Genomic DNA, 25,306 nt, shown 5'->3' with positions numbered 1-25,306 from the left:
GATAAGTCTCCACCCACCTGAGTTAATACTTGGTGGAAGCACTTTTGGCAGCAATTACAGCAGCGAGTCTGTTGGGATAGGTCTCTACGAACTTTGCACACCTAGATTTGGCAATATTTGACCATGCTTCTTTACAAAACTGTCCAAGCTCTGTCAAGTTCCTTGGAGAGCGTTGCTGGTCAGCAATCTTCAAGTCATGCCACAAAATTGGATTTAGGTCGGGGCTCTGACGTTTACCTTTTTGTTCGTTAGCCACTCCAGTGCAGCTTTGGCTGTGTGCTTTGGGTCGTTGTCTTGCTGAAAGGTGAACTTCCGTCCCAGTTTCACCTTTCTTGCAGAGGGCAGCAGGTTTTCCTCAAGGACTTCTCTGTACTTTGCTCCATTCATTTTCCCTTCTATCCTGACAAGTGCCCCAGTCCCTGCCGATGAAACATCCCCATAACATGATGCTGCCACCACCATGCTTCACAGTAGGGATGGTGCTCTTTATGTGATGTGGTGCGTTGGGTTTGCGCCAAACATAACATTTAGGCCAAAAAGTTCAATTTTAGTTTCGTCAGACCACAAAACTTTTTGTCACATGGCTACAGAATCTCCTGAGTGTTTTTTTTTTGCATACTTCAAATAGGATTCAAGGTGGGCTTTCTTGAGTAATGGCTTCTTTCTTGCCACCCTACCATACTGGAGTGCTTGGGATATTGTTGTCACATGCACACTTTGACCAGTCTTGGCCACAAGAAGCCTGTAGCTCTTGCAAAGTTGCCATTGGCTTCTTGGTAGCCTCTCTGATCAGTCTCCTCCTTGCTCGCTCATCCAGTTTGGAGGGACAGCCTGATCTAGGCAGGGTCTTGGTGGTGCCATATACCATCCACTTCTTAATAATCATCTTGACCATGTTCCAGGGGATATCTCTTGATAATTTTTTTTATACCCATCCCCTGATCTCTGCCTTTCAACAACTTTGTCCTGGATTTCTTTTGAAAGCACCTTGGTGCTCATGGTTAAGTCTTTGATTTGAAATGCACTACCCAGCAGAGGGAACCTACAGGAACTGCAGACATCATGTGAGTCACTACAGTTTAACACAAGTTGAGGCCACTTAACTTGGTGTGTGGTTTTAATGGCGATTGGTTAAACCTTAGCTAATTTAGGATTGCTGTTACAAGGGGGTTGGACACTTATCCAACCAAGTTTTTTCAGTTTTTATTTTTAATTTTCTACATATTTCTAGAATATTTTTTTCAGCTTGGAAATTGTGGGGTAGGATGTGTAGATAAATGAAAATATATAATTTTTTATATTCCAGGCTATAAGGCAACAAAAGGTGAACATTTTGAAAGGGGGTGTAGACTTTCTATAGGCACTGTGTGTGTAATATATTTGAGTTCTTAATCACAATTGATTTTTTTGTGACCACAGAAAATAATTGTTACCTTTTTGTTTAACCAAGTTAATGTGATGTCCATTTCATGAGTCTTGCAGGCACATGGCTGTGAATTGTGTAATGTGCTGCATACTAGAAACACTTTCTTGGAAATCAGATATCAGGCAGCAGATATGAGTATAATATAGTATTAATGGGAACTGCAGAGGGGTCAGTATGTGTGCAGTCATTTACAGTAGATGTCCTACACATCACCTATTAACTTGCGTTTTGACAGTCCACACATCCATTTATTGCTTAACCTGGTAGGGCCAAAGATCGGTGAGCGGATTTGTTTGTCTGGGGAATAGCAAGGGACTTCTATTGCCTCTTCTAGGGTGCATATAGTGTTTATTTATGCTCTACCACAGCCAAATAACTTGCCTAAGCTATCGTGACATTGTTTTGTCCATTGGAAAAGTGCTGGCAATCTGTCTGAAGCACTTGTGGGCAGTGTCTGATCATCCATAACTATTAAACATGCCATAGTGCTGAATTTAGAAATGCTGTAAAACTAATCTGTTGATCAAACTGTTTGACTAGAATAGCTATTGAAAAACATTTTGGCTAGAAGTATTTTTCATTGAATTTAAGTTAACTTTAGTATTTTTAAAACTGCAGTGTTTTTAATGTAAGTTCAGAGGCAGGACTACTCCCTCCCCTCTTCATTCAACTGGTTCACATCCCTTCACCTCCCCCAATCGCCACCTTTCCTGAAATACCCCATGCTTAACTACAAGGTTCTTATTGTCTTGCCCAATCAGCCAGCTAATGGACCCTCAAAACCAAGTAGGTTTCAGGTTGATTTATTGTACTCCATAACAATCCAATATCGGCGACTACAAATTCTGTGTTTGAGGATTTGTCCTGAACTACTGAAATGTGTTTTGTGTGAAGGGCCTAATTGCATTTAAATAAATGGTTACTTCAAACTTCTAATCATTTATTAAAGAAAAGTGACAGTTCAGCCCTAGTTTGAATGACCTGAAGAAGCAATGTTAAGCTGAAGTGTTCTGCCTTGATGTTGATCGTGTTTTTCTTGCTAGCTCCCGCAGGCCCAGGGTATGGAGCCCCTCCAGGAGCTCCAGGCTACGGGGGTTACCCACAACAGGCTCCCCAGGGCTACGGAGGCGGACAGATGCCTCAGCCAGGTAGAGCTGTTGCTCGTCAATAATGACGTGTTATGCTGCATTTATTGCAGTTAATGAAAGGGCCTCCTTGGTGTAAGATAAGGGCCATTATTCTTGGTCATGTAATTGAGGGCCAGTCAGCTTTAGGTTATTACTGTAAATGTTTCAGAATCTCACCTGTTCATGTTTTCAAGCTGTTTAGTGCAGTAGAATCTTCTAGGAGGTTCAAGATTGAAAGTCTTTTGTGTGCCCCTGGAATACTGTTGGGCTAATTCAGGGTATAGCCATGCGGGTTAGAATTTTGTTCCACTGGCCCCTTTTATTAAACTGTTAACTACTTATGGCCATGATAGAAGTTATTTAACATATAATTAAAACAAATACATGTGGGAGAATAGCCCTCACTGTGTACCATTGTTACACTACAGCTATAGAAAAAAGTTTTTCCCTTTGAGCTTGATTTACAAATGCTGCTAAAGTGATTGGAATAGGGACCTCCATTTGTGTTTTTAATGCTCTATAAAATTAATGTCTGGCTTTAGATACAACACTATGTATTGTGTGTTTTGATCTGTTCATTTATTTATCTTTGAGATACAAAAATGTAAGTAAAAGTAAAACTGCATTAGGTCTGGGTTGAGAGAATTGTCTTATTAATGCAAGTCTCCCAATTCCAGGATACCCAGGTGGACCTATTCCAGGTCAGCCCCCAGCACCTGCCCCAGGACCCGGCCACGCCCCTGCACAGGTATGCCACAATCTTGAATCGGGAGCACTTAACAGAAAAGTAAAGCCACATACACTGTCCATTCTGGGGTTTCAGTTTCAGAAACATGTACTCTTGGTTATACTCTGTTTACGTGCATTCTAAAGTGATTTACTAATTAAGACTGTTGGGTAATTTATTTATAAACTTTTTTGCAACCTGTCCTTTCTGCCTTTTTTAAAACATTTTCTTTTACTGCACAGGGCTTTGGATATCATTTTCCTTCTAAACAAATGTAGAGTCACCTCTGTAGTGGCTCCAGCCAAGTTATAAAGGATGGAGACAAACCACAGACCCCCTCAATTTTAATCTCAGTGAAGAAGTGATCCCAAGAACTGCCCACCTGGTCTTGTTTAAATTATATTCTGTGTCTCCTTTACATGGATGGTCCTTTTTTTTTTTTTTTTTTTTTTTGTAACTTTTGTTCTTTAATATGGTTTATCCTTTTTTTTCTAACTTGGCTGTAAATGTACCATTTTTTAAATTGTGCTAAATGCAGTAGCTGACTAGGGACACGGTGAAGTACAGCTCCCTGTGTGATATACTGTTCCACACACATCTCTCTCTAACAAGCTACTTTGAAAAATGACTCAAAATACATGTGTGCTGTATTTTGAGGTTCACAGTAAGGAGAATTCCTGGTGTAACCAGCTAGTGCCCCTTTACAGTAACACTTCTCACTGATAATGGTGGTAAGCTTTCACAAAGGGCATATTTTATTGGCCTTGCTAATTAGGTGTCTTTACCCTCATTTCTTACTCTCCTCATGTCCTGTGCTATTTCAAGACCTGAAACAATCAATATTTACTGTACTGTTTTTATTAGTCTGGAGATATGTTTAATCAGTAAGAGGTTTCACATTTTGGTACCTTTTCAGTTGAGCATGTGAACTGCAATATTAAAGTATTACGAAGTGAAAATACTGTGATTTGTATCTGCCATTCATTTTAGGTGATTGTACACATTAGTTACTATGCATCTGGTGCTGTGAAAAATCGATTGCTTTGATTACTTAACTTTGTTCTTGAAGGTCCTTCATCTGTTCACAAAAGAAGTTCAATTGTCCTTTTTATATTGAATTCTGTTCACTTTCCTTAGATATTAATGGAGAAAGAGCAATGTGTATTTTACTAGTTACCTACAGCTGTGCAAAGCCACACAGACCACATTCTCTTGGAGACAAATTGAAAAAAGAAACGATAGGCACGAAGGGATGCTTAAAATAGATGAAACCAATAACTAACCCCCCCCCCCCGTGACTGGTTTTGATAGCAATACAACCGGTTACTATTTGTAATATTAATGAATTATGGCATGCTACAACTTCTATTCAAAAGTACCCCCAGGGTCTATAGTGCCTATAGAAAGTCTACACCCCATTGAACTTTTTCGCATTTTGTTGTGTTAGTGCCTCAGTTTCAAGCATTTTAAATGAGGTTTTTTTTTTGGTTTTTTTTTTTTTACAGTTATCTACACACCATACTCCACACATTAAGGGGGGAAAAAAAAGTTTTTATTGAAGTTATATATTAAATACAAAGCATAGTTGGATAAGTCTACACCCCCGAGTTGATACTTGGTGGAAGCACCTTTAGCAGCAATTACAGCTGTGATTCAGTTGGGATAGGTCTTTACCAACTTTGCACACCTAGATTTGGCAATATTTGACAATTCTTTACAAAACTGTTGTTGGGTCTCTGACTGGGCCACTCAAGGACATTTACCTTTTTGTTCCTTAGCCACGCCAGTTTAGCTTTGGGTCGTTGTCATGCTGCAAGGTGAACTTCCGTCCCAGATTGAGCTTTGTTGCAGAGGACAGCAGGTTTTCCTCAAGGACTTCTCTGTACTTTGCGCCTTTCATTTTCCCTTCTATCCTGACAAGTGCCCCTGTCCCTGCCGATGAGAAACATCCCCGTAACAACATGATGCCACCACCATGCTTCACAGTAGGGATGGTGTTCTTTGGGTGATGTTGGGTTTGTGCCAAACATAACGCTTTGCATTTAGGCCAAAAAGTTCCATTTTAGTTTTGTCAGACCACAAAACTTTTTGCCACATGGCTACGAATTGTTGTGTAGGTTTTTTTTTTGTTTGTTTGTTTTTTATTGCGTACTTCAAACAGGATTCCAGTGGGCTTTCTTGAGGTAATCTCTTTTTGCCACCATACCAGACAGGCCAGATTTTGAGTGCTTGGGATATTGTTGTCATATGCACACTTTGACTAGTTTTGGCTCTTGCAAAGTTGTCATTGGCCTCTTGGTAGCCTCTCTGATCAGTCCCCTTCTTGCTCGCTCATCCAGTGGGCAGGGTCTTGGTGGTGTCATATCCAAGGGATATTCAAGGCCTTTTTATTTGTTTTTTTTATAATACCCATCCCCTGATCTGTGGCTTTCAACAACTTTTGAAAGCGCCTTGGTGCTTATGGTTGAGTCTTTGCTTTGAAATGCAGTACCCAGCAGAGGGAACCTACAGGAACTGCAGAATTTATTCTGAAATCATGTGAATCACTACAGTTTAACACAGGTGGAGGCCACTTAACTTGGTGTGTGATTTTTGAAGGCGATTGGTTACGCCTGAGCTAATTTAGGATTGCTATTACAAAGGGGGTGGACACTTATCCAACCAAGCTATTTCAGGTTTTATTTAATTGATAGAGTACTTTTTTCACTTGGAAGTTGTGGGGTAGGATGTGTAGATAAATGAAAAAAAAAAACCTCTAATGCATTTTAATTCCAGGCTATAAGGCAACAAAAAGTGGAAATTTTGAAAGGGGGTGTAGACTTTCTATAGGCACTGTATGTATCCTCCCCCACCTAATCATTAGGTGTGTAGAAAACTGCTTTCCACCCACATAGGCAAGCATATTCTATAAACTATCCCGCGGGAATTGTACTGTGCCAGATAAAGATTTAGGTTGGAAGATGTAGAAGAAAGTCTGACAAAAATCTTACCTGAAATGCACTGAAATTTATTTTATAGGTTTCAAATGTGCAGTTTTTGAAGGAGATCCAAGTTATATAATTTCTGTTTTAAACATGCCACATGGTACTATGCTAGGTTAAAGGATGTTTTCAGTTGCCTTTCTCCCAGGAAATCTGTTGCACTTCCTGGCTCATGTCATCTTTGCAGTGGTATCTGGGATAAAGGCATGTTACTGGCTGAAAGCATGTCAGTTCATAGGGGAAGAAGATGGTTGGTTAAGGACAGGAAAGTAGGCCCTGTAGGGGTGGGGACATTTTCACTTTCTGGTGAAATGACTACCAGAAAGCAAGGCCTGCAAACAGATTTCTTTACCCTAAAATAAAAGTATAAGCTTGCTATAATGTAAGTTTCTTAATAAAAAAAATTAAAAAAATAAATACATGTTTTGAAACCTGTATAGTGAATGATGTAGAAAATGTATGGAATTAATACCCTTAAAGGGAAATGGAAAACAAAATATTTTTTTATTCGTGTGTGAGTTCATAACAGAAGTGACTAAGTGTAGATATCTGGAGAGTTCATATTCAGTTTGTTCAGAATTTTTTTTTTTCATACATATTGTAGAAAAAAATAGCATACTGCTGTTTCCTAGATTGTTGGAATATAACAATTGTACTGCACTCAGCAGTAAGGCTAATACATCGCCTATATAATGCTGTTTTAGCAAAAACACTGTTCTCTATTGTTTCAAGATTAACTTCCTATGAAAAGCAAGCAACAATGTATTCTTTCATCAAGTCTTATACCTAAGGGTGTACCATTTTAAAAATGCAAATATTAAAGAAACAAAGAACAGGAAAAGAACAGCTCTGGACACTTCCTGCAAGTGCAGTGCTAAGCAGTGCAGAAACTAATATATGAACAGTATTGTGAGGTCCACCACAATACTAGAGGATAAAAAAGCAGAAGTTGCTGTTTGACAATTCCATATGTTTAGTGTGAATGTCTAAAGACCTATTAAACTATGGCCTTACTTTGCTAGAAATCCCCTACCACATGGACAATAAAGAATATAGTGTAGTATTATATTTATGGCATTACTTTGCCAACAGTAGTTTTACTGTTTCAGAGTAGTAGTCTCTTGTTACAATTTTATTTCAGTTCTGTACTGCACTACACTTTTTTTAATTGTAATTCCTGTAAGACAAACTGTATGCTGTCACTGTGAATAGATTAATGTTTTCATTTCATGATAAATTCTGGTTTCTGGAGATTTAGATGTGTGTTCTGTTTTATTCTCCTAAGATGTATTATGGAGGCACACAGTTTGTTGCCTGGGAGGAACCCCAAAGGAGTTATGAGCAGGTGACTGCATGGTTATGAGTGTGCATCTGTATTGCAAAGAATGCATTGCAGTTTGAGAGTACATGTATTTTTAGAACACAGACTCTGGCCTATGTTTTGTTATTCTCTTTAACCCATGATTACCCTCCTGCACCCTCCCCAAATGCTCTTACAAAGCCATATATATATATATATATATATATATATATATATATATATATATATATATATATATAATTTTTTTTTTTTTTTTTTAATGAATTTGTTTTAAATCATTATTACAAATAATACTAAGATTTTTGAAGTGTGTCTGCATTTTGATCTAAGCCATTATTCCACCCCATAACACAACTGATGCTTAAGGTTAAACACCAAGTTTATTAATATTATTTTAACCACAATAGATGAAAGGCAACAGTTTTATTATCCAAATCAAACCAACTAGCCTGATCTGAAAAAATAAATATGTATATTTTCGCGGCTTTCCAAAAAAAATATTGTTTTTAGTGAAATCATATTAAATAATTTAAAGCTACAAGGACTTGTGATACAAAGTAAGCACTATCAAAATAGGTACTGTCCTTCTTTAGTTTTTTACTATAAAGCGCTGATTTGAACATGGAAGTGAACAGGCCAGTAACATGGCCTGAAGACAATTCTCAGTTGCTGTTACCTTGTTGTTACATTCTTAACGTGGAGTAACAAACAACAGACCTTTTAAAGTAATACAAGAAAAATAGGTTAGTTGTACGCCGCTCATGAGGGAATGACTATGTAACTATGTATATGTTATTTGGTAATTTTGTGGAGTGAACCTGATACAGACTCCAGGCAGTAACCTCTTGTCCGCAGTGTAGGTATCTAGAAAAAATGACAGCACTGATAATAGACCAGAGTGCTTCAAGAAAGACAACTCCACACTAGAACTGTGAGAACCTGCACTGGGTATGCCCTTAGATTAGTCAGTGTAAGATTTTTGGCTTTGCTAACCAGTTCTCAATTATATTGGTAACCTGGGAAAGAAGGATGAAACCACAGCAAAGACAACATACAATTAAAATAAAATCAACATAATGAATACATGCAATGATTATATCGGACACACACAACAGAACCATAAATACATAAAAACGACAAAATAATCAAATCAAGAATTTGGTGCAGTTAGCAATTATAAGTATCGCTCGATAGCAAACCAAGCTGTGATTAAAAGTGTTAGTTTGCTGCAAATTCAAACAAATGTCTACCAAATGTGAATGAGACCTTAGGAACTGCCAACTTAAACGCATTCGATCTGAGCTGGTAGTTTTAAGGAAGACACTTATCAGACTTTATTGTATGATACTAAAATGTTGTGTTATTGAGTGTAGAAATGGTACAGTACTGAGTCAATACACAAAACCCTGAAAATTAATTTGCAGTAACCAGATGCAGACTAATGCAGTGGGCTGCATGTGGTCCAAATAACATTTTTACTAGAGACACTGTATACTTGGCACCCCCGATGCCCAAAGAACCTGTACATTGCACTTTTAGCTGTGGGAGTGAATCCTTTAAATGCTGCTTTACTCCATCTCATGAACTTTTTGACCCACTCACTTTTTTATAGGTTAAAAAAATTAATAAAAAATTGAAACTAGTGAATCTACTTTACTGTACATGTACAATATATTGTAATAATTAACACCACAAGAAAGTTGGTAACCTACACATTGAAGTGTCCTGCCGTCCAGTGTATGTCAGAACATTCCAATACTGTGCAATGGCTTGCATTGTTAATCTTTAACACTAAGCTTTTACTTCCCTAAGTGATGTAATGGGGGAGTGGGAATTCGCTGTATGACTAATACATGTGAGTGACATTAACTGTGATAACCCATTGACTCCTATTATATTCTGCTTGTAAATTTCAATATGGTGATCATAAGCAGAGGGTTATTCATGGGTGATATTAAGTGAGTGTTTACATGCAAAAATACTTTTTATTAAATTACATTTACAGCTTTTAGAGCTACAGGTTTTGTAGTTACAATATTGAGACCACACTAAGGATCCATTAAGGCAAAACCGGCATAGCAGGTTTGCTAAATTATATTTCCATCCATCTGTTGCTAGCTGGTTTCATGCTTGAGCTGTAGTGAAAGCAGCCTGTGCTTTCATTTTTTTGTATTGTAAAGATCATAAACTTACAGATGACAGGAACTGAGACATTCTAACACGTTGTATTATCTGACTGCATTACAATAGGAAATCTTCTGAATCTGTTAGTGAAGCAGGAGAGCAAAATTCTTAAGAAATACCAGGCAGGAGTCAAACCTGTATTAAAGAGTACAGAAGTCAGTCCTCAAAATTGCGTAATAACGACACAGTACCTGAAAGTTTACAAATACGTAAAATGTAAAATCAGCAGTTTCAGATTATAGCTAAATACACACTGAAACGTCTGTAGGAGGCTAGGAGTATGTGACAAGTCTGAAGAGTAATACAAAATCAAGGCAGTGTCATGTTCACTATGTACAGTAATGTCTGACGGACACGATCAGTGTTTTAAGAGTTCCCGATCTTTCCGAAAGAACCCTAAAAAAAAGGTTCTGTGTTTATAATTTGCAGCAGACAGTTACACTTCTACGTTTCTCTCTATACAGCCCTTCTCTTATTAAAACTGAACTACAGGCTTTATTGCTAGGTTCCACACAACATAAACTATATTACAGTAATTGTCTTAGACACTTTGGCATAGATTCTCATTTAAAAAAAAAAAAAAAAAAAAACCTTTAGACAGACTAGCCCTTTGTATGTTGCTGTTTATCAAAATAACGTCCCTGACTATCAGGCAGTGCACGTTGTAGGATTGCCACATGTCGGAAATCTACAGCTATGATTTCTCATTGGCTCAAAAGTCATAATAAAAGGAGAGCTTATCTTTAAGGAAGAATCTAATTTGCCTGTTCCTTTCCAACTTACAAACATTTCATTTTTTAATGAAATGTATATTTTATGCAACAAATGTGAACTGTGTTTAGCAGTAAATGCTAGATGATAATGCAGTCTATAAATCAATTAATAAGATGCCTGTGTTGCCAGTCTGCCACTTAAGCAAGAACACACTGAATCAGTTGTAACCGAAACATAGAAACACTTAAAGACTGGAATGCTAACCTGCCAAGCCCCACAAATCTGTACCAGATTCCTTTGCTGAAAATAACAGATCTACAGTGTAGGGAATTTACTTCTGGGGCCACGGCTGACTGACTAATAAAACAGTGGCACTGCTTTACAAACCAGAGAAAATATGTGCAACCAGAACAGCAATATGAATAGTGCATAATCAGATTTGAAAATATCTTGATTACATTAATTATTTATACATCAATATTTAAGGTATAGGAATCAGTCATGCATGAGTTTTAATAAATCAAACTTTAGAAAAACATTCGAAATCAGACAAACATGCTAAATAATATTTTTTTACAAAAGCTTCCTTATGCAAATTGTTTTGCTTTGCAAGTTTGAATATCCCTGCTTTAAACCACTAAAATGTATTACAATTATGTTTTCATTTGGTAGTAGTCGTCCTGTAGATAGAAATCTTTCCTATTGTGTACTTCTATTAGCTATATATGTCTCAGATCTGGAGGGTGACAGTTTCCCCACCACTCCACTGGTTGCTTCCCTGTCAATAACCAACCAGACGCTTCGCCTTTTGACTGTAACATGCTGTGACTCAAAAGACACTGCAGAGGTGCAGTGACTCAGCAAGTAGAATATATTTACAGTGGGAAAAGCAGCGTGAATTTAAATGAACTTATAGTAGTAACAGGTGTGGTTTGAAATAAGTTCATGTTTGCCATTACATGTTTTTCTTTCAAAACCGAACATTTGAGACAGATGTAGTAGATTGATTCATGGAATTATTTAGCTAGCTACAATTACTTTAATATGTTTTAGGCCTGGTAGTAGTCTGACTCATCAAAGATTTTCAAGGGTAAAACATCCAAGTGTTTAAAACTAGAACATGTGTGTTTATAGGCCAGAATTTAACTTGAAGTGTTTTTTTTTCCCCAAAAAATTATTGTAAATAGTTTTTATAGTTATATTGTTTCTTATGTACCTAAAAGGATGAGCACCAATGTTAAGTGTACTTGTATAGTTATCTTGTGGCAATTCCTATGCTTTATGAGTAACCCGTGTGATTTTGTGTTTTCAGCCAATGATGGGAATGCCAGCCTATGAGGGCACAATCAAGCCGACCCCCAACTTTAATGCTGAAAAAGATGCAGAGATCCTGCGGAAAGCCATGAAGGGATTTGGTAAGCTCCCAGTTATCTTCTATTCAGTTTTATTATGGTTCCCCAGCTGTGAAGGTATGGTAACTTTCACAACAGCCCCTTATATTTTCTGAATTAAATTACAAATTCTATTCTTATATTACTTGCCAGTAAAAACACTAGCATCTATAGCCTTGATTCACATTACTACTGCATTGTATGCTAAACTTTGTGCCTTTAGCACAGTGTCCTGCCAATGGACATTTCCCCTTTTGATTGTTAGGAAAATATACACATTGTGACATTGCCTGCCTGTGCATATACTGGTGATGATGCATAATGCATGTACAATGGAACCTTAATTATCTGAACGGGTGATTTACAAACCTGTGAAAACCTTCAAATGCAATACTGTTCTATTAATACTCACATGCCAGTAAAGTAGAAAAATGCACATCCTCTTTTGATAATTAAAATATGATTATTTATCTAACTTCTCTTTCTTGAGACCTTTCACATTTTTTAATAAATTGTTACTTTAGTGAAATGTTTGTTTTGTTTAGGGACGGATGAGCAAGCAATCATTGACGTTGTTTCCCGTCGTACCAATTCAGAAAGACAGAAGATCAAAGCTATGTTTAAGACATTGTATGGGAAGGTATGTGTTCAGCCAAGGTGTCCTCGGATCACCGCACACCAGCGACCCCTGTAGTCTGGCCAGGCACCTGCATGCTTGCCTGTAAGCTGCCCAGAGCTGCATTGTCCTCTGATGCTGTAGCTCTTAGATGGCTGCATGGTGAGTCTGTAGTGTGAAAAGAAGCGGTCAGCTGACGGCACACGATTCGGAGGACAGCGTGTGTTCATCTTCGCCGCTCCCGAGTCAGCGCGGGGGTGGTAGCGGTGAGCTGAGCCTAAAAAATAATTTGATGTTCTAAATTGGGAGAAAATACAAAAAATAGAAAATACATATTCAATGTCATACCTCTGCTGCTAGAACTGCGGTGGCTGCCTTATGTTAACTAAACAAAACCAATACAATTTCAGTAGAGTGGACTTTAATAAATAATTAAAATAATAAACCATTGTCTTTATACACTACAATTCTCTTGGACAATGTTGACTTTTAAGGAGGACTCTGCACAAGGACACGTTGGTTTGATTCTAGTCAAATGTCCGCACTTGGTCTCTACAGATGAAGTCTGGATTGCCCTTGCTATATCCACCTGTACCTTATTGCAGTCATGGCAGCTGCTAAGTTATTTGGCTGTATGCAAATTGACTGTGAGTCCTTCAGGAAATAAATGAGGTCACACATGTCACGCTGACGCTCTATTGAGAATTCTTCAGCAACGTAAATGAAAACCCTGCATAAAATAATACCAACAGTTGAGACAAAATCATTACTTTCTTAATTTGGCCTTTCGCCTTTCCACAGACAGTGAAGAAATCATTACACAATTCTTTAACTGAGGGGCTATGACAGATTTCGTGTGGTGGTTTTAATTAAACATTTTGAATAGCCCTCTGCCCACCCAGGTTTAAGATGCACAAATAATCAGAGTGAATCAGAAACAGATGCTTGACTTGCTTGCTTGTTGTTTAACAGGATGTCATTAAAGATCTGAAGTCTGAGCTGAGTGGAAACATGGAAGAAGTCATCCTTGCACTGTTCATGCCTCCCACATACTTTGATGCTTGGAGTTTAAGGCATGCAATGAAGGTATTGAAGATAACATGTATACAACTTTTTTTTGTATTCAAAATAATGGCTGTTACATATCAAAGAAGTAAGTATACAGCATGTCATTTTTAAAAGACATTCTTGGTTTGGTTATTGAAAACTCAAAAGGGCTGTGGCTGTTACTAAGGGCTTGGTTGAAAATAAACAATTCCAATAATGCACCTGTAGCCTTTGTGTGATGGAATGCAACACAAAGGCTCGATAGACACAGATATGCAGCTGAAGTGCTTTCTTCACACTTCTTTTCCTGTGCACTGCCTCTTTAATGGGGGAGGGGCGCCACTTATAATCAACATATAAATCTTTTCTAGGACTCTCTGTCCAAGCAGGGAGTTGCAGTCTTATCAGAGAGTGCCAATTTGATGCAGACACAAAGTTGACAACAAAAAGAAAAACTACAAACAAAAGTGAGCCAAACTGGCCTTTTTGTTGTATGCTTCCATGCCAGATCATGCCCTATGATACTTTTACCTATTATATTCAATGTAAAAGTAACTACAACCTGACTAGTAGTTCCTAGACCCAAAATGCCAATCCTCCCAGTCAGGATACCTCCCTCACAATGTCTCAAATTCACAGCATTTGCTGCTTAAATGGAGCACAATGGAGACAGCAAACTTATCTGCAACCGTCAACAGAAAAAAAACAGGAGTGTGTTGCAGGTTTAAACTGCAAGAGAGGGTGGATTTTGCCTTTGGGACACACCCTGTCTAATAGCATGTTGCTGGACATGTTCCACAAAGAAAGTGTGATTCACAATAATTAGGCATGATGAACTAGGAAGGAATGCAACAAACCCTTCACCTAATTCATGAACACAACTGAACACTTGCACAGGTCACATCATCACTCAATTGTAATGTTAGAATTAAGCATTGTTAGAAAATAAAAACTGGTCCTTGCTAGTAGTGTTTTCAGGATTAAGAAGCGGCCACATGGAAGTGTTTTAAGGAACTCCACCCATATGCCTACTGTTTACTATAACCTGTTAAACATGTTCTTTTAAGAATGAAAGCTTTACCACACCCATGGATAATCCTCTAAGTCAGTGGGAGGATTTGAAAATGAATTCAGAAAGCTGCTGAGGAGGAGCTGCCCTTCGGTTCTTGGACTATGTAATGTAGGCTAGACTAGCCAAAGGGACTTTATATTAGTAAGCCACTGCACCATCTAGTGTAGAGCAGGGTATTGCCAGCAGAAATAAAGTAAACTTGAGTCTAGGTTACTTATATCTATGGCAGGCAGTTAGAAATAAAGAGCTTCTCCTGAACTTGGGTGAATACTGAACACAGACTTATCAAAACCTAGTATTTGAGTAATTACAATAGAGAATCCTTGCATACATTGTAATATTTAAAAGGGCAGATAAAATAAAAAAAAATCAAGAACATAAGCCTATGTGCTTTTAGTTCTTGCCCTGCTCTTTCAGCTGGACAAATACTCTTATTTGTGAGTTCTGGCTTGTGATTAGTTGGACTAACAAAGTATCTTAAGAATCATTTCTGTGCTTGATTGTTTTGCATACCCTTTCCATCTGTGTGGACTGAGTATTCTGTTCTGTGTTTGCATATTGCCTGAATCTCTGTTAACCGTGGGCTCTTTTCATTTACTTGCAGGGAGCAGGGACGCAGGAGAATGTTCTCATTGAGATCCTCTGCACCAGAGACAACAAGCAGATCAGGGACATTGTGCAGTGCTACAATACAGAGTTCCAAAGGGATCTCGAGAAGGACATCCGGAAAGACACCAGTGGACATTTCGAGAGGCTGCTCATCTCTATGTGCCAGGTGAGGATTACAGGGAAGGGTATGTCTTGAAAGAAGTGGGTCAATCTGGGATAAATCATAGCCCCCCAAATGCCCCACCGCATGTCAGACTTTAACAAAACTTGTTAATTATGTTGCTGCATTGGACCAGAATGTGTTTTTCAGACATCCTTTATGCATTGGTTTCTTTTGCATGATATTTTTTTTCATACATTCATTTATAATTTATAAATAGTGATTGTTGCCCCTACGTATATTTTCATTTGGTTGAATATTGAAATACTTGAAAATTAATTTGTAACTACTTATTTGTAACTACCTACAGAAGGCTTGTCTCTCTATGCACTGCTAAATGTAAACAAACTGGGCATTCATAAAAGGTCTAGATTATAAGAAATATAGGCTAACGTGGGGTAATGTTACTGCAACAGATACCAAGGAGTTGAATACTGGTGTCTGGAAAATATATAAAAAGCAGTTTCTTATGGTTTAAGATTGAAATAAGAGTACATAATCATGTTTTTAAAGAATGTTTCCAAAATAATTGCTTGGTGACTGATAACATTTCTTGACTTGAGTTAAATATTAGGTCACACAAAAGATCACTGAGGTTTACAGTAGAGATCAGTAAGCCGGCTTTGAACACTGCATACATCAAGTGCATACTGATGCACAGTCATGCAGTGAAGTACAGATTCAGGAGAGTTACACCCAAAATAAAATTAGCCTGACATTCAAAACCTGTTAATTGTATATTTACGGTATTTTAACATCCCTATAGCTATATTTCCATGACTTATTTTTATGTCCTAAAGTTAGTGACCTGATCTTTTTTTTTTGTTGTTACATACTGCATAGCAAATACATTCTATTGCTAATTCTATTACTATTTACAAAGTGTCAATATTCACAAAATACCAAATATTTGAAAACTTTGATCCAAGTGCTGAGTAAGATGAGGGATATTTTAACAGAGGAATTTCAAAAACACTGGATATGAAGATGCTCTTTCTACACTTGGCTCACCTGTCAGAAGGAATGAATTCTGTACTACCTTGTAAAAAGTAATCAAGCCCAAAGGCCTGTTTGTTATCGCCACGTCCACCCATGTCATGGTATATCCTGTGTTGGTATATCACAATACTAATTGTGTTGGTTCTTTCAAACAGTAATGTATGTAATTTTTGTTTTTCAGTTTTTATTTTTGTTTTACTGGATTCATTACTTCTTTCTGGTATAGTCCAAATACCTAATGTGTCAAGGCAACTTGAGACACAATCCCAAAAGTGATGCTGCATGATCATATCAATAAAAATGTGGCAAATGCATAAGCAATTTTTAAAAAAAAAAAAGCTAATTTAGTTTTCTTTACCATTGTGTAAGTTTGATATTTTTTTGTCAACAACTTTCTTTAAAACTTTATGGATTTCCATAGCTTTTTTGGGGTAACTAAAATGATCTAATTCTTACCATTGACAATAATTTTCTTTGCCAATATGTTTGCTAAAAGTATTGCCTTTTCTTTTATATTTCAGTAAATCCAGGTTAGATGCAAATCTTGATATGACTGTGAATGGTCTTTCTCCTTAGACACTTACCAGAATGGTCTTTCTGGAATATATATTATTATATTATATATATATATATATATATATATATATATATATATATATATATATATATATATATATATATATATATATATATATATAAACTTAACATTATGATTCTAGGTGTCGACCCACCTATTTGCTTGTTTGTGCTGTAAGGTTACTAATAGTTTAATTGCCCTACCATGCACGCTTTCCCTGGCGTATCTATGTACTGGTCAACTCACTCAGTCCATGGATTTTACCAGTCCTGCTCAGTGCAAACAATTACATATTTTGAGGCCTTGATGTAGAGTGTTTGTTTTATTTTTTTTAATTCAGGGCAACAGGGATGAGAACCAGACTGTAAACCTCCAGAAAGCCCAGGAAGATGCCCAGCGCTTGTACCAGGCAGGAGAGGGCAAACTGGGCACCGATGAGTCCAGCTTTAACATGATCCTGGCCACTCGCAGCTTTCCACAGCTGAAGGCTACAATCGAGGCTTATGCAACGGTCTGTATTCTCAGTGCAGAGACCATTTACTATCAGGGTTTGTATTGTATAGGAATACTTACATCACTTTTTTTTATCTATGCTGCAGATTGGTAAACGGCAATTAGAGAGTGCCATTGACAAGGAGTTCTCTGGCAGTGTGGAATCTGGCCTGAAAGCAATTGGTAAGAATCTAGTGAATGTGCTTTTTAGACTGTTTACAAGTTTTAATGGAATTTAATATACAGAGTTGTTTTGCATTGTTTTTAGTTCTACTTATGTTGACATTATTGAACAACCTTCTGGTGGCCACATGATGCGTCACAGAGTAGCTGTCATTTTCTTTGCATATCATTCTCCTTGTACCCTTTTGTTTTCGATGTGTCGACAATGTTGTTTGAATTATGAATTACAGGTTTTTTTTTGATATTTTTTCTTATATTATTTTTTTTTATATTTTCATGATATTTAATGTATTACATTTTAAATGGCAGTTGTCTTTATTAATATTGGTTTATTTTTTGTTGAGTGGATCTTTGTATATCTTAAACATGATCAGCCTTTTCTTTCAGTATTAACACATTACTTATTTCATGATCTCAGTTCATCTACTGCACATCTGTAGTGATTCCCTAATTTTCTTTGTCTTCAGTTTCACAATCCGCTATGTGAAATCCTGATGAATAATAAGTTATTAGAAAAAGTAGTTCCTTAAAGAGCTTTAGTGTAAATGGGCAAAGGCTCTCACCAGGAACACTGAAATGATTAAAGGGCATGGTGCAAACAAAGGAATTCCAGTAAATCTTCCCTAATATATTAATACCGTCATTTCATAGATCTTATGATTTTCCTGTATGAAAAACACATACGTTATGGTATAGGTGAATTAGATGGTTTCATGCTAATTTAGTTGAAGCTATGTTGGAGGAGAATATTTATCGAACATTCCTTGCAGGTACTTCAATACTGTTTCTGGTCAACTTCGTAAAGTCGGAATTAGGAATTAAGTCAACATTGAAAACACATCAGTCATATAGGAAAAGCAGTGATTGGTACTGAAATGCGAGCCATCACATCTGGTTTCTGGGAGTTTGAGTTATTTTAAAGAAAATAAATGACAAACACTTTGAATGTTTTGTTGACTATATGCACTGTAAACACAGCTTGTCTACAGTAACTGTGCCCTGCTTGTTTGTATACAGTGAAATGCGCCCAGAATCGCCCAGCGTATTTTGCTGAAAGACTGTTCAAGGCCATGAAGGGAGCTGGCACGGATGACTCTACTCTCTCTAGAATTATTGTCACCCGCAGCGAGGTAAGTTAACAATACAAAATACAGAGCCTGAATGCTGGGTAAGGTTTAGTAATTAAATATATCCAAGCACAATTGTCAGGAATTTCAAAACTATGTCAAAAAATCGATATAAAGTAATTGTAGCGGACTAAGTATTTTCATAATGTTGTGCTCTTTAAATGCACTGTATGTTGCAAGTTTGCAGTTTCAAGAGAATGTCTCGAACATGTATTCATTTTTTAATTGTTATTACAATTGATAAGAAGGTTCTTACTTGGGAAATGTGATACACTGGCACTTCCTGGGCACTTTGACCTCTGCACTGTCAAGCATCTTACTGGCTGCAGAATAATTAGGGGAAGCAGCTGGCTGGTTACTGACAGGAAAGAAGGTTCTGAAGGGGAGTGGATGATTCACTTTCCAGGTGAATTGACCATGAGGGAGCAAGACTGTCTGAATGCAAGGCCTGCAAAAACATTTAACCTGCTGCACACTACCAGATGATGCTACTGTACAACATGTATTTATTTCAAAAGTAGACATTTGAGACCTACTGTCTATAGTAAATGACTGTGCTTGCCGTGGAAAATGTATCAGATTTTATTTTATTTTTTCCCTACAGTCACTTTAAAGGGTCCAGAGTCTAGGCATTAACCCTTCTTAATAACAAAACACTTACTGTACAGGCTGATTTTTCAATTGTGCTGATTCACTAAGTGAACCTAAACTGCATGGATTTACTTTCACCATTTCCAAAATTAGCTACTATTAAAAACATGAAAACCTCTGAGTATTTAAAACAATAGCCAGATATACATCGCTTACACTTAAGCAGGTATTATTATAGATCTAGCGCAACATATCTGGTAATATACAGTTGCAGTAGTGTAATTTTATATAGCCTGTACAGCCTACAACATATGCAGTTAGAAGCAGCCATCTCTCATTTTACTACATTTAAATGCCTAGATTTACTAAATGACAGCTAATGTAAATGTACAACACCATATTGAAATATATTCACATCTGTACAGCCTGCATTTGTACAATATACAGCGTAAGCTTCAATGCTTGAATTAATATACAACCTCATATGGCAATCTTTTTTCAGAAGTTCTATTCCAGTTAACAAAAGTAGTGACATGTTGCTTTAAGTTAAAATGTTCACTGTGGCAGCAACTTAAGTCTATAGTTAATAATTAACTGGACCATTGATCATGCACCCTCTTGCAAATATTCAAGCATACATTACTTTTAAAGTCATTCATTTAACATGTCTGAAACTAAATATACAGACACCATAATTAAAATAATAATTTCAAAAGCTTACTGTCAAAATTATTTGTCTACATAAATCATTTAAGTTTTACTTGTGTGTTTTTGAAGTTGTGGAGGAATCCCATCCAGCATTGAAATATCTCCTCACCTTGAGTAAAAACCGATACTAATAATAAAAATTAAAATACACACTGTAATATGTACTTCCTATGTAAGGGATTGAATGGACTGTTGGCATAAGAGTAGTGGGTTCCAGAAGAGAAACATTGTCAAGTTGGAAAGAAGTGAAACACATTTGTTGAGACACAGTAAACATGACTGGGAGAGGTGCCAGCTGTCACTGGAATTTAAGAACCGCATGAATAAGAAAAAGATTGCATTTTGCTTTAAACCCCTTGCATGGTCTTAAAGCTCTGGGTACCACTAGTATTATATAATAACCATTAAACCGCAAACTGGGGTATTGATTATAGGGGTCAATGTTTTTTTCTAAAACTGAATTATTGAAGTGTTTTTAATGTCAGGTATAGTGTGTGTGTGTTTTTTTTTTGTTTGTTTTGTTTTTAATACTTTCAGTCTATCTTCATTAATATTGCTGGTTGCTCCTGTTTGGCAGAGCAAAAATCATTTAAAAGGCATGTTCTTCATTACCATAGGAATGAATAGCTGGGTATGTGCTCCGGAGCAAATCCAGGCAGGGGTCAATTGGAAATACAGTAGAACCTCAGAGTTACAAACACCTTGGGAATGGAGGTTGTTCGTAAATCTGAAAAGTCTGTAACTGAAAGTCGTGTGCACACCTGCTATCTACACCCTTAATCTAGCGAGTAATACAAGGATATATCACAGTAATGCAATACTCATATAAAAGTGCCTATCTGGTTGCATTGCCCTCATGGTCGAGTGTATACATGCTTTATTATTAGCGTACAATAAATGGAGCAGAGCAAAATCTATGAAACTCAGTCTGTTACTTTAGAGTTTTCATGGTTATGCATTTTTTCCCTTGCAGATTGACCTTGTGCAGATCAAACAGGCCTACATGCAGATGTACCAGAAGACTCTCCACACAGCGGTTCACGGGGAAACCAGCGGAGACTACAGGAAACTGCTTCTGGCAATTGTTGGACAATAAACAATTGGTCGAGCCCAGTCCTGCTATATTTTATAATCATTTCTGGTTGTGTTTCATATAAAGGATTTCAACAATTATTAGTAATTCCTAGTGTGTGTACCAGAATGAAGACATTTCAGTAATTGGAGCAGACACATTGATTATCTCATTAGTGCTTTTCTTTTGTATTACTTAAAATAACTTTTTGTAGAATTCTTTTTGGTAACATATATAATGTTCTGGTGCCAAACTTATGTTTATCAGCTTTCTTTCTCATTGCATTTTGTATTAGAGCCCGAGAAGCAGGTAGTATGTGTTCTTGGTTAATGATTTAGCCCACATTTATATTTGCTTGTAACAATCAAAGTATGTGCCACAGTTGATAGTGACAATTACTGTACTCTATGCAGTCTAAAAATGTATATGAATGTGATGTTACATACTTTACATTGATATTGCCTTAGCAAGATATAAACCAAGTTATATGTGCCTGTATACAAATTTAATTACAATGCATTAAAGTGATTGTGCTAAATACATTGTAAATGTTTATTTAAACAAAACTAGCAGACGTAACTAGGGTAATGAAGGGCCAGATGCATTTGTAAACATGGTTAGAAATGTATACACAGTGGGATTGTAGTTAACCTGCATGTTTCATTTGAATAGTATGCTTTTGCATGTTTTATTTACTTGTATATAAAACCTATTTCTGTATTTCAAAACAAGGTGCTCATCCCTGCAAATAAGTTGAACACTTAAACCTCATTTTCTTTTAGTTTTTTGGTTGGGTCCAATGCATGGAAGGTTTTTCAGAACTGGAGGTGGATGGGTACAGTTGTTCGCTTAACAAATTGTAAAATACCAGTATCAGGTGCTGATGTAAAGTCTGTTGTAGGTGCCACTTCTAAATACACTGGATAACACACGTGAAGCAATTACTAGTCCTTAGTGTATTGACTAGAAATGAGTAACCAATTTTAGATATACAAATTGGTCCACACAGTGTTAAATCAAAAAACATTCTAGCTGAGCCCAGCTACCACTACCGTACATGTATTTTACTTGGTCAATCCAATTTCACCTGTATATTCTTCTCAACCAGTTATTAACAACGAACTCTTATAAACAGCATGTTAAATTCCATTTGAACCGCACATGCATGCAAACCAAAAGGCATCTCAACAGGAAGTAAAGAACAAGTGTGTGCAAAGTATACACTGGTTCAAAGTTTTTTTTATAGTGCTGTGCTTGCTTTAACTCGCACAAACTGTAACTTAAATCTCTCTGAGATACAAGGCTATGAGAGTGCACTTTCCTTGTATGATACCCATAATCGAACTAGACTTGGCGAATGAAAGAATACAGCTCAGTACCGAAGGTGTGGTATTTCATCATCTGGAATCCAAAACATTGAAAACCGTGTTTCCACTTCCATTGGCTACTTAGGACACAATCATAGATTCTAAAATATTCTTCTAGAGAATCTGCATTTTAATTTTAAAGCATGATATCTGTACAGTGAGTTAGTTTTGTTAGTATGCCTTATTCTCAGGAAATCTGTAATACTTCCAGTGTCACTTCACTTCAGCAGTGTCTTCTGAGTCAAAGCATGTTACTGGTTGAAAGCAGATGGTTGGTTAATGACAGGAAAGAGGCAGTTGAATGGGGTAGGAACAGTTTTACCTTCCAGGTAAAATAAACAAGCAAGTGCAACACTATTTGAAATAACGGCTTACAAACACCGATATTTCTCTAACCAAAAGTAGTATGATGTATGAAGTTTTAAAATAAATATCTGTTTACTATAACCTGTGTTTCTTTCAAAATTACATTGAAAAACCTATATAACTAAAGTACACAATAGGAATTATTTTGTTAGTTGCAATCTCCAAGGGGATTCTTAAAATTTGTTAACAAATTTGTTCCAAAGCTTCCCTAACTCCTATGTGGTAAGACAAATGCCATAGCATTGACTGAAATAGAGGTAATATCCATTTTCTAGCAATAATTTCATGTATAATGTACAAAGATTTGTGATTAAATCCGATTTATTATTGCATGCAACCGATAAACCCACCAACGGGAAAAGCATAAATTGATTATAATTACTCAAACTAAGAATAAAAATCCAGACAATCTGAAGCCGCAGCTCATGCACAACATTTATTGTGTGCTACTGTTTTCATAAAACACTTGTAGTTCAGAACATGCATAAAATGCTGGATTTAGACAATATGTACATGTTGTGCTTTTATGGCAAATACAAGAGAGATGAATTTTAGTGATGTGTAAAACTGGTTCAAGTTGTGTACCAGAGCATGAGAAAATCAATTGGGTAGTAAAATGTTTAAAATGGTAATACAATGAAGTGATGAAACAGTACACATTTAACATGATTTCCATTTACCCAAGCAGTTTTGTTTCTATGACTTTTAACATGCAGACTTGTGTTTTACATTTTTTACTTTCTTCTTGACTCAATAAGACAAAGTCTAAAAGACTTTTAGCCCAGAACATTAGTAATTCAAGCAGCTTTAATATTGATAAAGTAACAATAGTGTCAACACGTTTTTTTGTAGGCCATCAGAACGTCCCATAGGCTTAAATATATATATCAAATATATGAACACATGCATACACACAGCTCCTGTAAATTTAAATAGTACCCTTTTTAATTAAAATTATATTATTTTAAGATTGATGTGTCATTTATTTAAAACTTTCCATATTGCCATTGAGAGGGACGCAGGGGACAGCAGAACAAGACATACACAATCTGATTCAAAAAAGCACACCAAGACATAAAAGTAAATGCAATGATGTTCTTGAAAAGAGAAAGCTGTACAGATGTGCCACATTATAACAGCTAGATTTAACTTAGCCTGTCTTGGTTGAAATTAAGGGAATATTGGTAAATAACCATTGCATAGATGAAAATACTTATGGCAAAAATTTGGGTTCCGTCTTCAATCTTCACAACCCCCAGCCTGAGTGTGAGTTTGAGCGTTACAAAACAGTAGTTTCCCTGGACCATGTCCCGCAGAACTCAGCAAAGCAATGCAATGGAGTTAGCTGTAGGTTAAGGGGTTTTTTCTGTGACAGATGTCAGAAAATGAACTATGGAACATGGTTTTCCAGAATCTGCTATGCTTTAGCCCTACACTGAAATTGCATCTCCATAGTGATACAACTCCACACAAAGGGTGTTGGCAGATTGCTGAGCATACGTTTGGAAACTCTTGAATGACTGCATGCAGGTAAGTTTGAGCACAATGTACAGATTAGATGAAAAACCATGGTTGTCTTGGTGACTTTTTGAACCATTGCAAAGCCTTCAATTCAGGTTCAAGTAATTAACATTCCCATATAAAATATCTCATTAAGCCTCAAAAGTAGAATACACAATTAGCAATTAGAGGGAATACATCTGAGGTCAGCATGTTGCAAACTAACAGCTGAGGTTTTTTTTTGTTAGTTTTTTTTTTTTTTTTTTTGGCATTTTATATATTTAAAATACATCTTTGCAGCCTTTTATATAGTTAAGACCATTCTAATAAATGCATTTAGAAACTTTTTTTTTTTACCTTTAAAGACATTTCATAAAGCAAAAACAAAATCCAATAATAATTAAATTCATGTTTATAGCAAACAGGGTTATGTTTTGAAAATGTATTAAAAAATACACTTTAAACTAGTGTACTAGACACCGCTTGTAAACGTTATGCCCACATTAGTGAGCATGGGATGCTACCTGATTAAGTGAGACCACAACCAACCCCCTCCCCCCTCCCCCTCCCAAAAAAGTCCACAGTCCATGCTCACAAATTTACATCATCACTTCCAGTGTGGCTGCTGGTACAACAGCATGATGGCTTGCATTGCTGTAGTTCTCCAAACCACGCTTTACAGTCGATAGTATTAGATTCCTAAAGCCCCTTGAGAAGCAGTAATCTAAGAAAATCTCAGGCAAGAGGGGTGGGGGCTAGGGGACTGGTGGTAAATCACTGAGCATGGTTGTTGCCTGTCCCGATGTCATTGGCATTTGGGTGTGTACCAAATTAACACCATCTTGCTGCAGAGCACCTCTCCGCGGGGGCATTCTCTCGTTGATCCTGTCTAAGCCTTTTGCCTCTTCAAAACTGCAGATTTTATGCTGTGGTGAGAATCCTTGGATTG

General features: G+C 36.8%; 2 protein-coding genes across 10 annotated transcripts in view; one reads left to right on the top strand and one right to left on the bottom strand.

Moving 5' to 3' along the window:
- The window catches only part of LOC121325812 (annexin A7-like), a 26,500-nt gene extending 4,838 nt beyond the window's left edge, over positions 1 to 21,662 (top strand). Inside the window, exons 4-14 of one of the 2 annotated variants that reach the window (XM_041268885.1) lie at positions 2,470 to 2,574; positions 3,231 to 3,301; positions 7,547 to 7,606; positions 11,793 to 11,895; positions 12,417 to 12,511; positions 13,460 to 13,573; positions 15,211 to 15,381; positions 17,292 to 17,462; positions 17,551 to 17,626; positions 18,644 to 18,756; positions 21,026 to 21,662. In XM_041268885.1, the coding sequence (XP_041124819.1) occupies positions 2,470 to 2,574; positions 3,231 to 3,301; positions 7,547 to 7,606; positions 11,793 to 11,895; positions 12,417 to 12,511; positions 13,460 to 13,573; positions 15,211 to 15,381; positions 17,292 to 17,462; positions 17,551 to 17,626; positions 18,644 to 18,756; positions 21,026 to 21,148 (1,202 nt within the window). In that variant the 3' untranslated portion in view covers positions 21,149 to 21,662. The remainder of the gene's footprint in view (positions 1 to 2,469; positions 2,575 to 3,230; positions 3,302 to 7,546; positions 7,607 to 11,792; positions 11,896 to 12,416; positions 12,512 to 13,459; positions 13,574 to 15,210; positions 15,382 to 17,291; positions 17,463 to 17,550; positions 17,627 to 18,643; positions 18,757 to 21,025) is intronic. The other variant, XM_041268886.1, reaches the window with a different exon arrangement.
- The window catches only part of LOC121325811 (serine/threonine-protein phosphatase 2B catalytic subunit beta isoform-like), a 35,407-nt gene continuing 31,509 nt past the window's right edge, over positions 21,409 to 25,306 (bottom strand). For all 8 annotated transcript variants that reach the window (XM_041268876.1, XM_041268878.1, XM_041268877.1 and 5 more), the window contains one exon: positions 21,409 to 25,306. In XM_041268876.1, coding sequence (XP_041124810.1) covers positions 25,113 to 25,306 — 194 coding nt within the window. In that variant the 3' untranslated portion in view covers positions 21,409 to 25,112.

This window comes from Polyodon spathula, chromosome 13 (assembly GCF_017654505.1).
Source record: "Polyodon spathula isolate WHYD16114869_AA chromosome 13, ASM1765450v1, whole genome shotgun sequence".
Classification (NCBI taxonomy): domain Eukaryota; kingdom Metazoa; phylum Chordata; class Actinopteri; order Acipenseriformes; family Polyodontidae; genus Polyodon; species Polyodon spathula.
This window is presented reverse-complemented; position numbering and strand designations above follow the sequence as displayed.